At 39.9% G+C, this 16,367-nt stretch overlaps 1 protein-coding gene across 1 annotated transcript in view; it reads right to left on the bottom strand.

Annotated features, from left to right (window-relative positions):
* Ipo8 (importin 8) overlaps positions 1–16,367 on the bottom strand; it is an 84,232-nt gene that overhangs the window by 58,594 nt on the left and 9,271 nt on the right. Inside the window, exon 3 of the mRNA XM_005407134.2 lies at positions 3,579–3,735. Coding sequence (XP_005407191.1) covers positions 3,579–3,735 — 157 coding nt within the window. The remainder of the gene's footprint in view (positions 1–3,578; positions 3,736–16,367) is intronic.

Here is a 16,367-nt window from a genome sequence, read left to right as displayed (position 1 = left end):
CTTCTCAGACTACAACTGCGGGGTTCATTTGTTCCTCTACAGCTTCTACAAAGGGCCCAAGGCTACCTGAAAAGTTGTTGGCAGCCAAATTTGTGTATCTTGCATTAACCATTTCTCTAGTAAGCACTGATTGATATAGGTGGACTTCATGTTGGTCTACCAATCTCTCTGTTATTCACCTTGCTTATAATCTAACGGGGGGGGGGGTGTCCCATAATTTGATGTCATTAAAGTCCAATTCTACCTTGAACTATGTTTTGTCTTTTAGTTACTATGGCAGCCCTCCTTCAGGGAATCCTGGTCTTGCTACATCCTTATTACACTTCTCTTCGGGCACTTATTTTTCCCATCAAGAAATCCCTCTGGTGCCTAACTATTCCCTTCTTCCTTCACATTATAAGAAATGATAATTATCAACACATAGATAAGCTCACTCGGATTGCTCATGACATTTCTGACCACGTCACATTCTGTATTTCCCACCCATATATTCTAGTCCAACAGAGGTGAACCGAGGGCACATGTGCTACAGTGGGCTGTTTGTATCATCGAACGCTCTGAACAGTTCACCATCACTGCTCTAGCCCTTACTAATCAGGACTCTAAGATTACTGAATATAATTCTGCTGTCATTATAGACGCTTTAAGGCAGTTAATATCTCTTTGCCCGCCAATGCCACCTGGTTGGTCCCTTGTGTCACAAATCATAGTATCTCTCAACTCAGTGTGACACACGTTATGATACTCAGGCAGCAAGCTGCAGCGTGGCTCCCCACCAGTCTCACTTGGCAGTGGATGGGAATTCTGCTCTTCAGCAAATCACCTCAGCACCTGAACATACCAGGTAAACGCGCTTTTTATGCATTTTGATGACAAGTGGTACCGTAGCTACTGCTTTGGCCGCTACTGTGGCAAGCGCACTGGTCACTTTGACTGACTCACTCCGAACTGCTCAAACTATGAATGGCTATCTCCATGATGGTACCTCATAATCACTGACTCAAACTAATATTGAGAAAGAAATTCTACAAAGACTTAACACCTTTGAGGCTGCTGTCAACTGGCTCGGGGAACACCAACGGGCCCTGTGAACACAGTCAGCTTGGTTGTGATGCTTGGTCTCACTCGTGTGTGTTACTCCTATTCCTCTTTATCATTCTGAATCTTGAGAGCAAGTCCACCACTTTCTCCGTGGTGCCTTTCACACAAATCTGGATGGAGATATTTCTCATCTCCAGGGCCAACTTGAAGCCCAATCTCAAATATTTCAAATGGTGCCTTCTAACATTACTTTGGAACCTAAACACTGGTTCTCTGGTATCAACCTTCACATTTAGATTCTTATAGAATATTCTTATAGAATTAGTAGAATAAGCTTTTTCTCTGCTCTTTCTTGCAGCCCTAAAAGCACTCTGCCTGCTGTTGCAGTGGACAAAACATGTAGAAGCCATGACAACCTTCCTGCATGAAGACCAATATCCCTCTACCTGTACTCTTCCCTGTGTGTTCAATCTAAATTATAAAACAAAAAAGAAGGAATTGTGGGGAGACTCTGGCCAATGGTGTGATTACATGAATGAGAAAAGGAAGGGACCGGGGCTGGGGATTTAGCTCAGCGGCACAGCGCCTGCCTGGCAAGTGCAAGGTCGTGAGTTCAATTCCCGGTACAGGAAAAAAAAAAAAAAGAAAAGGAAGGGACCTTGGGAACAACAGTTTCCAGACTCCTGGAATGCATGGTTAAGTTTAGAGCAGATCTGCAAGACAACAGTCAGCAGAATCAACAATAGTTATTCTCAGAGATGTTTGCTTCGGCCATTGTGTCCCCTCTGCCCAGTAAGACTGCTTAAACTAGGTTGTCATATGTACCTATCCCATTCCTTCCCTGTGCCCTGACCAAAACTCTTCCACAAATACTGCAAGTGCTTTTCTTCTACATCTTTGTTCTCATGAATTTGAGTTATAAATAAACAACCGCAGAGGTCTCAGCTCGCTGCTGTTTCCTGAGGCTTTCTCACACAGAGAAGCCGCCTCTCTCGGTTTCTCGGTGATTGAAGTAAGTCTCATCTCTGAGTAATCTTTCATCTTCTGTGTCACCATGATCACACACTGCAACAAAAACTGAAGCTTTTCTTTTTTAAAAAATTTCATCTTCAGCCCTTTCTGATTCCAAGTCGAACAAAAAAATGGCCTTTCATGTATCACTATGTAGAATCATTGGAAGATCCAAGGAGATCAGAAAATGTAAGCATTTTGACAAGAAATAGACACACGACGTTATCACAGGGGCATCAGGGCCATCAATGCATTTTCAATCAATGAGAACAATGATGATTTTTTTAGCTATCAGAATAACTGCTCAGTGTCTGTGGTTCTGTTACCATTCCCCTCAAACTTCTTTCTTCGTCTACATCATAACATTGGAGACACTCATGCTGAAAGTTATAACTAATATCTTGATAATATTAGCAGTATCATTAAGATAATATTCCATTTTCAGAAGAAACTTACTAGTTCACGTTTTGAACAGTGTTTGCTCCTCCTGTCTTAAGACTGCAAGATTTGGAGCTGAGAGTGTGGCTCAGCGGTAGAGCACTTGCCTAGCATGTGAAAGACCATGGGTTCAATCCCTGGTACCACACACAAAAAAAACCTTCTCAAGGTAGGACTGCAAAATTGATATGACTCTAGAGCTATGTTACCCAACAAAGCAGCCACCTCTAGCTCCATGTGCATACCTCAAATGAATCAAAATTAGGTGGAATTAAAAATGCGGTTCCTCTGACTAGTTCCATGTCAAGTGTTGAAAAGTCACCTATGCCACACGGCGGCTCTACAGCATCTAATCTCATCCATGAATCTGAAAAACTGGTGTCAGTTATTCTAGTTCACAGATACTCTACCCTAGCTCCTTCAAAGAAAAGGATATTTATTCAGTTCCTAAACAGTGAATAAAGGGTTGGGGATTTAGCTCAGTGGCAAAGCGCCTGCCTGGCAAGCGCAAGGTCGTGAGTTCGGTTCCCGGTACCGGAGAAAAAGCAAAAAACAAAAAACAAACAAAAAAAAAGTGAATAAAAATATAAAGGATTAAGAAAAGCAGTAGGTGACAATTCCCAGAACCAATCTCTATTTATCAAAGTAGAGAAAGGCAGATAGTGAAAAATTTAAGGGATTGTGACTAAGAATTCAGGCTATTCACTTAGTAGGGATTTACACAATCCTTTTGATTAAGTGATTTACCTTACTTCTTTTTGTTTTGTTTTGTTTTTGGTTTTTCTCCGGTACCGGGAACCGTACTCACGACCTTGCGCTTGCCAGGCAGGCGCTTTTGCCACTGAGCTAAATCCCCAGCCCCCTTACTTCTTTTTGTAGCAACTTATGGCAACTAAATCTTTCCCACAATATTTTGAGGCAATTAAAAATGCAAAGATAAGTAAGTAAAAGAAAATTCTTTGAGTGTCCATCTTCATTATTCTATCTCTTTAAAAAACAAACTTGAGGCTGATGATCAGATGCAACAGAGCCCATCCCAACCCCAAATATTTCATGCTTCCTGGTAACACATAGAGAGCATAACATACCTCACCAAATCAGGAGCCCGAATTATCCCTTCCACAATGTTATCGCGGATCTGCTGGCGGTCATTTTCATGAATGTTGAATGGAAAGACTGCTTCTCCCGGTGGAGGTTCTCGATCTGGCCAGTACTGGGTCACCATGTTCTTCAGGTAGATAGCAGCTACATTTGAGGAAAAAGTCCTAATGCATTAGCACCAGAAGGATGGCATCAGTTCAGCTTTACAGAGCACGAATGGCTAAGTCCTTGAGAGTTAACCACGACACCCAGCAGGCATGGAAAACCTCAGAGGTATCAGTTCCAAGAGGAAAAGTGGAAATGGACAAGAATTTAAAGGTTTCCCTTTAGCTAGTCTCTGCAGAAACGTTTTGCCAAATCAACGCTCAAGGCCTCAACAACAGAAACATGACCTAGGTGTCATGTGCATACCTGTAGACTAAACACAAGGTGTTCTAAGTCAGACCAGATGAAGTTCACATTGAGATCATAAAACCACACTTCTCACAGTGCTGAGCTAACGACAGGTGCAGCTCTATTTCTGTCCCTGTAGATTTTATGGTTATTTATTTTCTTGTACTGGCTACCATCCTGCACTACCATTTTGCAGTATCTATGGTTTTTATAGCATTGATAATTTTTATGCACTTCTTTTGAGATATTTATTCAAATATAATTAGTAGGAAAATGGCTATCAATCTTCAAATAATTTTTGGAAAATCTCAGGAAATTTTTATCTCTTTGTTTCTAACAAAATCCATAATTCATATTTTTTTTCCTATCCCTCTGGGGTTTTTTGAGACAGGGTCTCTGTAGTCCAGCCTGGCCTTGAGCTCACCATGATCCTCCTGCCTCAGCCTCCCAAGTGCTGGGTTATAGGTGTGCGCCACCACACCCAGCTCCTATTCTTTTTTAACCACTTTCAACTTTTTACATAAAGCTTTTGAAAAAAATAAGCTGAAGAAACTGCTGCAAGATTTTAAGAGAAAATGTGAAATTTTCCCAACTATACCAGTTGAACACTGAATATAATTTAATAAAATTATTCTCATACACATGTGAATAAAAAGATATGACCCATAAAACATCATAATTTTGAGATTCCCCTCTCCCCCACTACTTTTTACCCGCCTCTTTTTTTGAGAAAGGGTTTCACTATGCAATTCAGGCTGGCCTCAAACTTGCAGCAATCCTCCTGCCTCCACCTCCTGAGTGCTGGGATTACAGGAGTGTGCTACCATGCCCAGCCAACCCCACCTTTACACAAAATTAAATGGATTAGTGAAAGTTTACCCAGGGCTGGGGTGTAGCTCAGTGGTAGAGTTTTCCTAGCATGCATAAGGCCCTGGGTTTGATCCCCAGTACCCCAAGTGAGGAAAAAAAAATTACACAATAGAGTATAAACCAGTATGTTCTGCTTTGGCTAAAACATAATAAAAATTTAATGCGATTATAAATTTGACATCCTATAAACTCTTTTTTTTATTAGTTTTGACTCACGAAAGACCTCTGAAAAGACTTATATTTGGGTAAAAACCAGTAACAGTAACCATAGTATTAAACATTGTGGCTGGGCATGGTGGTGCATGCCTGTAATCCCAGCACTTGGGAGGCTGAGGCAGGAGGGTCGCGGCAAGTTTGAGGTCAGCCTGGTCTACACAGTAAGTTCTTCAAGGTCAGCCTGCACTACAAAACAAGACCCTGTCTCAAAAATCATCATCATCATCATCATCACCTTTGTGTTACAGGATTTCTTTTTTAATTTAGATCAGGTTCTACATTAAGAACCATCTTTTATCTCAATACAATTATTATATTCTATAACTGAAACAGGCAGAGTCCATATTCAATAAAAATGTGTAGACAGTTCAAAAAAGTGAATAAATGATCTAAGGATATGATCCAACCTGCCAACAGTTCATACTGATTTCATGGGAGTAATTTTTGTAAAAAGTAAAATCAACTATATTACACACAAAATCATTACAGTCCTCATAGGACTAGTCTTAAAAATAAAAGCAACCTTTAGACAACAGAGATATAGACATAGTAAAATTATGAACTTATTTATAATTAAATGCTGTTAATTTTATAACTAAAAATTGATTTTATTATGGGTCACCATGCAAGATAGCTTGTTTAAAAAAAGGCAGTCTTATTTGCATATGGTTAGATAAATATATGAGTTAAAATTGATTTTAACAATTTGAGAATATTAGTTAACTCTTACAGATAATTATGGATTACTAAAGATAATGAAGGAAAAATACCAAAAATAATAGTAACCATATTAATAATCTAAAAACCCCTCTTGAATAATTTAATTCAAGTTATAAATTTAATTTGTGTGTGTGTGTGTGTCTTTTTGAGACAGGGTCTTGCTATGCAGTTCAGGTTGGCCTTGAGCTCACTTTGTAGCCCAGACTGGTCTTGAACTCGCAACATCCTCCTGCCTCAGCCTCCCAAGTGCTGGGGTTATAGGCATGCACCACCATGGCTGGTCTCAATTTAATTTTTTTAAAGCTGAAAAACAAAATATTAATATAACCCAATTCATAAAGGAAGTATTAAACTTCATTTTTCCTACAAAATTCACTCATCATTCTATGTATCTTTGAAAGTAACTTTTAAAATTTATTTTTATTTCATACTTGTACATTTTTACAGAATACATTATAGTAATTCAATGCACACAATTCACGTAATACAACACATGAGTAGAGTGTGTAAGAATCAAATCAGGGTAATAGGGGCTGGGCATATAGCTCAGTGGCATAAGCACCTGCCTGGCAAGTGAAAGGTTGTAAGTTCGATCCCCAGTACCACCAAAAAAAAAAAAAAAAATCAGGGTAATAAGCATTTCCAGCTCTATAAACATTACCCATTTTTCTGTGTTAGGACTTTTATCCTCTTCTAATCATCTTCAAACATATCACAGATTGACCTTGTATTTTAAGACAAGGTCTCGGACATAGTCCTGGCTGGCCTCAAACTCTCAAGCTCTCTGCTTCAGTCTCCCAAGGGCGGCAACTACGGGCGTGCACCACCATGCCTGACCTATCGCAGGATGTGTCCACCTACATGCACCTACTGTGCTAAAGAAGAGCCAGAAGCAACATCTGCACCCTGGGTTCCGGTCCCTTACTGAACCTCCATCCCGCCCCTGCCCTTCAAGTCTCCCGTGACCACTGCTGCAGTCTGTTCTCCTGTGAGACAGGCGTATTAGTTTCCACGAAGGGGAACACCAGCATTTGTCTTTCTGTGTTTACTAATTTCACTTAACACGACCTCCAGTTCCTTCCACGTTGCTACAAAGACAGGATTTCATTCTTTTTTCGGTGGAACAGTATTCCACTGTGTGTACGTGCCACGTTTTCCTTATTCATTCACCTATGGAAGGCACCTGGGTGGGCTCTGTATTTTAGCTATTATAAACAGTGCTGCAATAAAGATGGGAGTGCAAGCATCTTTCTGGAACAATTTCATCTCCTTTGGAAACACACCCAGCAGCAGCCTTGTTGGATTGCCTGGTAGTTCTATCTTTAGCTTTTTGAGGAATTTCCACACTTTCCATAGTAGCGTTACTAATTTACATTCCCACCAACTTTGTAAAAGAGTTCCTTTTTCTCCATATCCTCATCAGTATTTGTTTTTGTTTTCTCTTGTGGTGATAGGGATTGAATCTAAAGCCTCAAATATGCTAGGCAAATGCCCCCCCCCCCACTGTACTACAGCCCCAGTCCATTTCTGTCTTCCTGTTTGCTTATGATTTGGGGTTTGTTCTGTTTGTTTGTTTGGGTTTTAGCTTTTTTGAAACAGGGTCTTGCTACATAGTTCAAGTTGGCTTTGAACTTACTAGGTAGCCCAAGCTTGCCTTAAAATAGCAGTGATCCTCCTGCCTCAGCCTCCTAATTGAAGGGCCATTTTTGTTTTTTTGATAATAGCTATTTTGAGGTGAAATGATGTCTCATTATGGTTCTGGTTTGCATGAAATGGACTTTCTAAAACGCACACAAGCCTCGCTCCTTCCCAAGCACAAATAATCATCACTTAAACTCTATTCTCTAGACCCAGAAGCACAACTACAGAAGTAGAGTGGGTTTTACAACCTCAAAAGGTTGAGAAGGTGCTGTTGTAACCCTGATGAAGCGGAATGCCATGCTTTTAAGTAGCCTTTCTAAACCTTCCATTTTCTATCATAATTTGGTCACCTTTCCCTTGTGGTTGCTACAATCTACTAAGACTAGGAAACAAATGTGTAAACTATAACTGAAATAAAAATGAAAACATTCTGAGGAACAGCTGAGACACTTCCTACACGTGAAACAGTTTTAATAAAAGAGCTGCTTTAGCTGCCTCTGAACTGATCAGCATCAGCTCTCTATTTGTTTCTGGTTACTGCATTACTGAAGTTCATCTTAACCTCTGCTCACATACCTGTAGGCTAAATTTTTTATAACCTCCTCATCCGTACTTTGGACATTCAAAAAGTAAAAACCCAAAAGAACAAAACCCAAGCAGGTTACAGAAATGGAAATTATGCCTTTTTTTCCCTTCATTCCCAGGCCTTTTTAAAATTTATTTTTATTTTGAGACAGGGTCCCATTAAGTTACTAAGCTGCTCGGGCCAGCCTTGACCTTGAGATCCTCCTGTCTTAGCCTCACACAGTGCAGGGATTCCAGGTATGCACCACCGTGTCCAGCTCCATGCTGCTTTTCAAATGATGGTCCCACAGCAGTCACCACTGATGACTTCCTCAGGACTAACACAGTGCCCTTGACCCCCAGTGTCAAATCCAAAGCTACACCTCGTCCCACTGTAACTGCAAAGTGCGCAACAGAAAGTTATTTCTGGACTTTTTTTAAACACATATTAGGGAAATTTCACTAAAGGGCCTCTTCATATGTAAGGAAAACAACTTGGAAGCAAAAGTGACTTGAGAGAGTCCTGACCACATCTCTTGTACCTCTTCTCATCTGAAGTGGGCTTCCTCTCTGCATACTACATGATATTAACGTTGTGAAGTGTAACAATACTGTGAAAAAGAAAAGAGAGCAAGCCCACAAATTTATTTTCTTTGGCTTGGCAATATCAAAATGTTAAACTTTTTTCTCTCTCTTAAAAATCCAAAATGAGGTAAAAGCAAACATGCACTACGAGCTTGCTTCACAGTACCAAGAACATTTCAGAATGGTCCACAAGTCAAACCAAAAAGACGAAAAAAAAGATCAAGAAAACCATCTATCACAGCTAAGAAACAAAACACTAATATCATATTAATCCAATTCATAAAGAAGTTTGTTTTTCTACAAAAAACAGAACTACATAGAGCAATGGTCTTTGCACTTAACATTAGCATAAGTCTTTATAGCTTTATACAGGATAATTATTCCTAAAAGCAAACATTATATCATTCTTTTATAAATGTCATGCTAAAATGATCAGTTATCAGTCTGGGTGACACTGCAAAGCTCTCAGGGTATCTCTGATTTTAATAATAGGCTAAATAGTGCAGAAAATCTATAAACAGCACTTTAAGATAACTAGAATTTCACACAATATAGTCCAAATTATGATAAAAATGGCTGCTTTAAGATAGAACATTTTCCTAATAAATTAGAACTGATCAATCACCAAGATAAACTCTGACCTTATGGCTAACAGACTGGAAATCCACATAAGTTATAAAGAAAAAAATGCCTTAAAATGATGCTTACATTTGTATCCAAACTTTACTATGTAAGTTATTAAGATTCAAAGTTGTGGGGCTGCAGAGGCAGCCCAGTGAGAATTCCTGGCTAACATGCATGAGACCCTGCGTGTAACCCTCAGCACCACAATAAAATAAAAAATAAAAAAGAAGAAACGTTGGACAGAGTTGCTAAGGAAATGAGGACCTAGCATTCTAATGTGGAATTGATAAAGTAATTCGAAAAATAAGATTTAAAATTCTAAATGTTAATACCATTAATATCCATTAGCCAGTACTGGCTAGCATTTCCATTTCAAATAACTCACTCTGTAAGAAACGCTTTCACAAGTATCCAAAAACGCGGGTCCAAAGACGCTCACTTAGCACTGCCTCCGTTAAAAACAAGAATGACAGCAAGAAGTGCCCGCCCATAAATATCAGAGTGTGGCTTTCTGGACAGCAGAGGTGGAGTGTTCCTGCTGCGGACAGGGCATGCCACAGGACAGCGCCAGGAAGCTGCGTCCAGTGGGGGCTTGGGCGGCTCCCAAACCCCACAGGCTGGCATAGCCTGCATCCTGCCGCGGCCTGCTCCACCTTAGCCTTTGCAACTTAAAGTATCTTCTTGAACCGCCAGACCTCCAGCAGGGTCGTGCTGAGCCAGCTGCAGATGCTACACTTAAATCAACTGAAATCCAGAGGCCCAGTGGGCAGGAGCTCCTGGTAAGGTGGGCATCTGTGTCTGTTAAATGAACTGCTTAGCAATAAACCAAAGGTGTGAGACTTCAAACAAACAAAAACTCAAATTGTTTAAATAAGCCATGGCAGATTAAAAATAGCAGAGTAGAAACTGGCAGCAAAATACAGCCACTCCAGGACCTGGAATGGAAGCACCTAGAAAACAACTCCGTGAAGAAAAAAGATGTAGACCTCCGGGAACTCCGAAGGAGCTGACCGGAAAACCAGAAGCTGGAGAACAGAGCACAGGAGAAAGAAAATAATGAAGCAGTAAGAAGACTAAGCCCAGCCCTGGGGAGAAGCACCTGCCTCCAGGAACACAAGACTGGACAGTGTCGGAGGCGCTCGCCCCAGGAAAGCTCCGCAGCTAAGGAAGCTGAAAGAACAGGGCGGGGCTTTCCCCTGAAAGTGACTTCCTCCAAGCAGGAGGATCGAGGTGGACAAGGAGTCCACAGCGGCACCGCCATACGGAGAGCATTTAATCAGAGCCACTTGGGGAAGGGGCTCTTTGTTCACACTGAACAGCTACCTTCAGGAGTTCTGGAGTTACTTTATCACAGTGTCTGGGCAGGAGCTGGCCACAAGACTCAGTCACAGAGAGGCCACGAAGTAGACTCAGACCCCCTGAGAAGTTTAAGCTCAGGCCGAGAGGTCACGGCTCGCACCTGCCAGCTGAGAATCCAGGCCACCGGTCTGAGGTTTAGAGGGGGTGGGTGTGAAGGTGCTGGCACTGAGTCCACTGAACGGCTTGCCTCCTCCGCACCTCGTTACTACATCGGACACAGAGCAGAGGTGTAACTGCGTTCCCCATCGACCCCTGGCTTGGACGGTGGCCACAGCCTGGGGCACAGACTCAGGGGGCTCAGGGGCACAGGACCACCTCGCAAACCCACAGCCATAAAGCCAGGTAGAGAAAGCTACAACTTGGGGCACAGAGTGACACACCAACTGGGAGCAGCTGGAGGGAAGACAGACCGAGCATGGCCACCAACGACCAACTACAATCGGCAGGAAAAGGTGGGGCAGGGTTCGGCATTCACACACAAAAACACGAGTGTGGAGACAACACGTCCTGGTCGTGACTCACTGTCTGGTCCCCGTATCTGCTGGATTCCACTACTATACCACTCATCCAAAAGCACAGAGGAATATTTTCTTCGGAGGGGAGGGGTTCATCTCCTTTTTTTCTTGTTGGTTTTTTGGGGAGTTGGAGAGTTTCTCTTTTTTTTTCCTCTACATTGCTGTTTTTTCCTTTTACACCTTTTTCCTGTTTGCTCTTCTCCATTACTTTTACCTAATTCTATTAATTTGTTTTTACTCCTAACAGGATCCTCTAGTTCACAACAGCCAGAGCACAGCCCCGGAAAGCAGACACTAAGTAGAGATCTCCATACAAGCAGCAAAGTCTCTCCCCCTCACCAAGCACAACCCTCAGCAAAAAAAAAAAAAAAAAAAAAAAAAAAAAAAAAAAAAACAGAAACACAAGAAGACAAGGCAGCAAGGATCAATGAAAACTCCCAACTTCCCTAAACTGCCCCAGGACACTGATGCAGTGGAGACCAAAAGCCACAAACCCAAACTATGCAAAATGATAGAGGAGGAGACAGAAACCAGATTGGTAAGGTGCTCAGTGAATTCAAAGATGATGTAACTAGACTTCAATTCAAAGATGATGTAATGGACTTAATCAACAGGTGATCACTGAGCTCATGAAAGACACTAATAAGAATCTGACTGAGCTAAACAAAACAATATAAAACATGAATGACCAGTTTAGCAAAGAGAAAGAGAGTCCATGGAAAGGTGCCAACCCAGAAATCCAGGAGATAAAACGTCCTACCGAAAGCATGGACAGCAGCAGTGATCAGTGAGAGGACAGAGTGTCAGAACTGGAAGACAGGGCTGACGCAGGTACCATAGAATCAGAGATACCTTAAAAACAACAAGAAAACGTGGAAAATGGATCCAACCACTGCTAGATGACACAAGGAAGACTACCCTAAGGTCAACTGGAATTAGGAGAAAATCAGAAGACAGTAAAATAGGAAAAAAAAAAAAAAAAATCACCCTGCTGACAGAAATAATACTAGAAAACTTTCCAAATATGGGGAAAGAATTTACATACAGATAAATGAGGGCTACAGAGCCACAAGTAACCCCAATCGGAAAAGAACTTCACAACACATTAGAGTCAAAATCCCTTAAGTCAAACACAAAGACAGAATCTTAAAAGCTGTTAGAAAAAACCAACACATCACTTACAAAGGGAATCCTATTAGAATTACCCCAGACTTAACACAAATCTTAAAAGACAGGCGAGCCTGAAGTAAAGTGGGGTTGGTTTTTTGGGGGGTTTTTTTTGTGTTTCAAGCCTTAAAAGGAAATAATTTCCAACTCAGATTGATAAATCCTGCAAAACTATTTTTCAAAACTGATGGAAAATAATTTCTTTCCACGACGAAGAGCACCTTAAGAAATTCATGTCCACCAAACCAGCACGTAAAAATTCTCATGGATACCCTAGAAAAAGACAGTGAAGGCAACAATGTGAAAAGGTCTAAAGGAATGAATACATCAGGTACAGCAAGCAGTTAAGCAGTAGGGAGAATAAAAGAAATCAACCACGGGAAAATAATTCACTGACAAGAATAAAGCAACACCTTTCAGTAACAACTCAATGCAAATGGTCTCAATTCCTCAATCAAAAGACACAGGTTGTCAGATAAGCTCAAAGCAAAACCCAACAGTATGTTACATACAAGAAACATACTTAATCCAAAAAGAAACTCACAGACTAAAATCGAGGGATAGAGAACAGTATTTTATGCAACAGGACACAGAAAACAAGCAGGAATAGTTATCCCATTTTCAGACAGAGTGAACTTCAAGTCAAACCGATCAGAAGAAGCAAAGAAAATCACTACATATTGGTTAAGGGAACAACTCAACAGGAAAAGTTAACAAATATAAAAATGTATGTACTCAATACTGGTGCACCTCACTTCATAAAACAAACAAAAAATCAGATCAACATCAACACAATTATAGCGGGGGACCACAATACACCACTATCACAAATAGATCAACTAGGCCAAAAAAAAAATTGATAAAGAAGTAATAGAGTTGAACCACATCTTCAAACAAATAGACTTAATAGCCAGCTATAGCTTGTTCCACCCAACAAGAAAATACACATTCTTCTCAGCAGCATATGGAACTTTCTCCAAGTAGACCACACACTACCCCATACAGTGTGCTTACATGTGAAGAAATTGAAACATCTCAAGCATATTATCAGGTCATACTGCAATGAAACTAGAAGTCAATGTCAAAAGAACCCATAGCAATTATGCAAACATATTGAAATTAAATAATATGCTCTTGAATAATCAAAGGGTCACAGAAGAAATCAAGGAAGAAATTAAACAATTCCTAGCACTAAATGACAATGCCAGTACAACAAAGCAGAACCTACGGGACACAATGAAAGATGTGTCCATAAGAGGGAAGCTTACTGCTGTGAATGTCCACATCAAAAAACATAGTGAGCCCAATTAAATAACCTAATGATGCACCCCAAGGTCTTAGATAAACAAGAACAGTCTAAATCCAAACCTAGTACAAGGAAGAAAATCATAAAAACCAGAGCAGAAATTAATCAAACTGATACCAAAAAAAAGCAATACAAAGAATCAAAGCATTGAAAAAGTGGCTCTGCAAAAAAATAAACAGGCAAATCCTAGCCAATCTTACCAAAAGAAGGAAATTAAAAAAAAAAAAAAAAAAACTATGTTTCCCAAAAAATAAGACCTAACTGGAAAATAAGTACTGGTCATTACCATGATGATGGCCAGTGTCATACAGATTACACACAAGTCACTGTTCTCTTGTTCGATAGCTACTCTGCAATGACAGGCAAGGCAGGTGACTGTGGCTGGCATTTCTGATCTCTAGTATTCAAGGATGATTATTTTCCTGCTTAGGTCTTATTTTCAAAGAAACACTACATATGTCAATGTAGTAAGAAATGAAAAAGTCAAAATCACAACAGGCACAGCCAAAGTCCAGAAGATTATCAGAAAATACTATAAAAATGTACACTCAAACAAATGGGAGAATCAAGAAGAGACAGACATCTAGATACATACAAATTACCAAAATTGAACCAAGATACAGAAACCTTGAATGACTCAATAATAAGCAATGAAATTGAGGCAGTAATAAAAAACTTACCAACAAAGAAAAGCCCAGGACCCAATAGATTCACCATTGAATTCTACTAGACTTTCAGGGAAGATCTAACACCAATTTTTCTCAAACGTTTTAATGAAATTTAAAGTGATAGAGTACTCCCAAAGTCATTCCTGGAAGCTACCATTCCCCTGACTCCAAAACCAGACAAGGAACCAATAAAAAAAGAAAAATCTCTGTAGTGAGCAAAAATCTTCAAGATTCTGGCAAACAAAATTCAACAAATCATGAAAAAGATCATACATCATGACACTAGGCTTCATCCCAGGGATGCAAAGATGGTTCAACACATAACAGTCAATAATGTAACACATAAACAGAAACAGAACCAAAAACCATATGATTATCTCAACAGATACAGAAAAAGCCTTTGACAAAATCCAACATACATTCATGATTTAAAAAAAAAAAACCAACTGAAGAAAACAGGCATAGAAGGACCTTATCTCAATCAGACAAAAGACATTTATGACAAAGCTACTGCCAACATCATATGAAACTGGCAAAAATTGAAAGCTTTCCTCTAAAATCAGGAAGAAGACAAGGATATCCGCTATCACCCCTCCTACTCAATATAGTACTTAAAACAGTAGGTAGAGCAATCAGGCAAGAGAAAATAATAAAAGGGACATTTTACAGGAAAGAAAACATCAAATTATCTTTTTTTGCAGATGACATGATTGTCTACATAGAATTCCCAAAAGATTCCACCAAGACTCCCAGAATTAAAAACCAAATTCAGCCAGGCAGGGTGGCACACACCTGTAATCCCAGCTCTGAGGACGCTAAGGCAAGAGGATTGCTTCCAGGTTGAGGCCAGCCTGGGCTACATAGTGAGTTCAAGGCCAGCCTGAACTACACAACAAAACCCTGCCTCAAAAACCAAAAATAAATAAATAAAAACCAAATTCAGCAACGTAGCAGGATACAAAATCAACACACAAAAATCAATAGTGCTCCTCTATACCAATAATGAATTCACTGAGAATGAAATTAGGAAAACAATACTATTCAAAACACCATCAAGAAAAACTAAATTCTCAGTAATTAACATAACCAAGGAAGTGAACGATCTCTATAATGAAAACCATAGTACCCTAAAAAAGAAGATTGAAGAGGACATCAGAAAATGAAAAGATATCCCCTACCCCTGGATAGACAGAACCAATATTACCAAAGTGGCCATACTTCCAAATTGATATATAGATTTAATGCAATCCAATCGAAACACCAACAGAATTCTTTATAGAACTAGAGAAAACAATCCCAAAATCATATGAAGCCAGAAGAGGCCCAGGACAGCAAGAGCAAACCTGGGCAACAAAAGCAAAACAGGAAGCATCACAATCCCAGATTTCAAGTTAGATTATAAAGCTACAGTGATAAAAACAACAATGAAATTGGCATAAAAAAAAAAAGACAAGTGGATCAATGGAACAGAATAGAGCATGGAGAAATGACCTCAAGCACATTCAGCCATGTGATCTTTGACAAAAGTCAAAAACATATGCTGAAGGAAAAAAAAAGCCTCTTTAGCAAATGGCGCTGGGAAAACTGGCTATCCACATATAGAAAATTGGACTTGGACCCTTATCTCTCACCATGCACTAAACTAAAATCAAAATGGATCAAATATCTAAATATTAAAACAGAAACAATCAGCTGGAAAACAAAAATAAGTAAAATTCCTGAAGACATAGGCATAGGCAAGGACCTTCTGAACAGGACCTCAGTTGCACATATAACACCAAGAATCAACAAGTTGGATCAGATCAAATTAAAAAGCTTCTGCACAGCAAAGGAAACAACCAACAGAATGAAGAGGGAAAAAAACCTACCTGCTACTCTTCAAAGGACAAATATCTAGAATATATAAAGAACTAAAAAAAAATTAGATCTCCCAAATAAAAGATCCCATCAAAAAATTTGGCCACGTACAAATGGTGGCCGGGTCTGGTGGCACATGCCTGTGATCCCAGCACTCAGGAGGCTGAGGTAGGAGAATCACGAGTTCCAGGCCAGCCTCAACTACATAGTAAGTTCAATGCCAGCCTGAACTACACAGCGAGACCTTCTCTAAAAAACAAAAACAAAAAAAGTACAAATGGCCAATATACA

Source organism: Chinchilla lanigera, unplaced genomic scaffold (genome assembly GCF_000276665.1).
Source record: "Chinchilla lanigera isolate Chin_1 unplaced genomic scaffold, ChiLan1.0 scaffold00104, whole genome shotgun sequence".
In the NCBI taxonomy this organism is placed as follows: Eukaryota; Metazoa; Chordata; class Mammalia; order Rodentia; family Chinchillidae; genus Chinchilla; species Chinchilla lanigera.
This window is presented reverse-complemented; position numbering and strand designations above follow the sequence as displayed.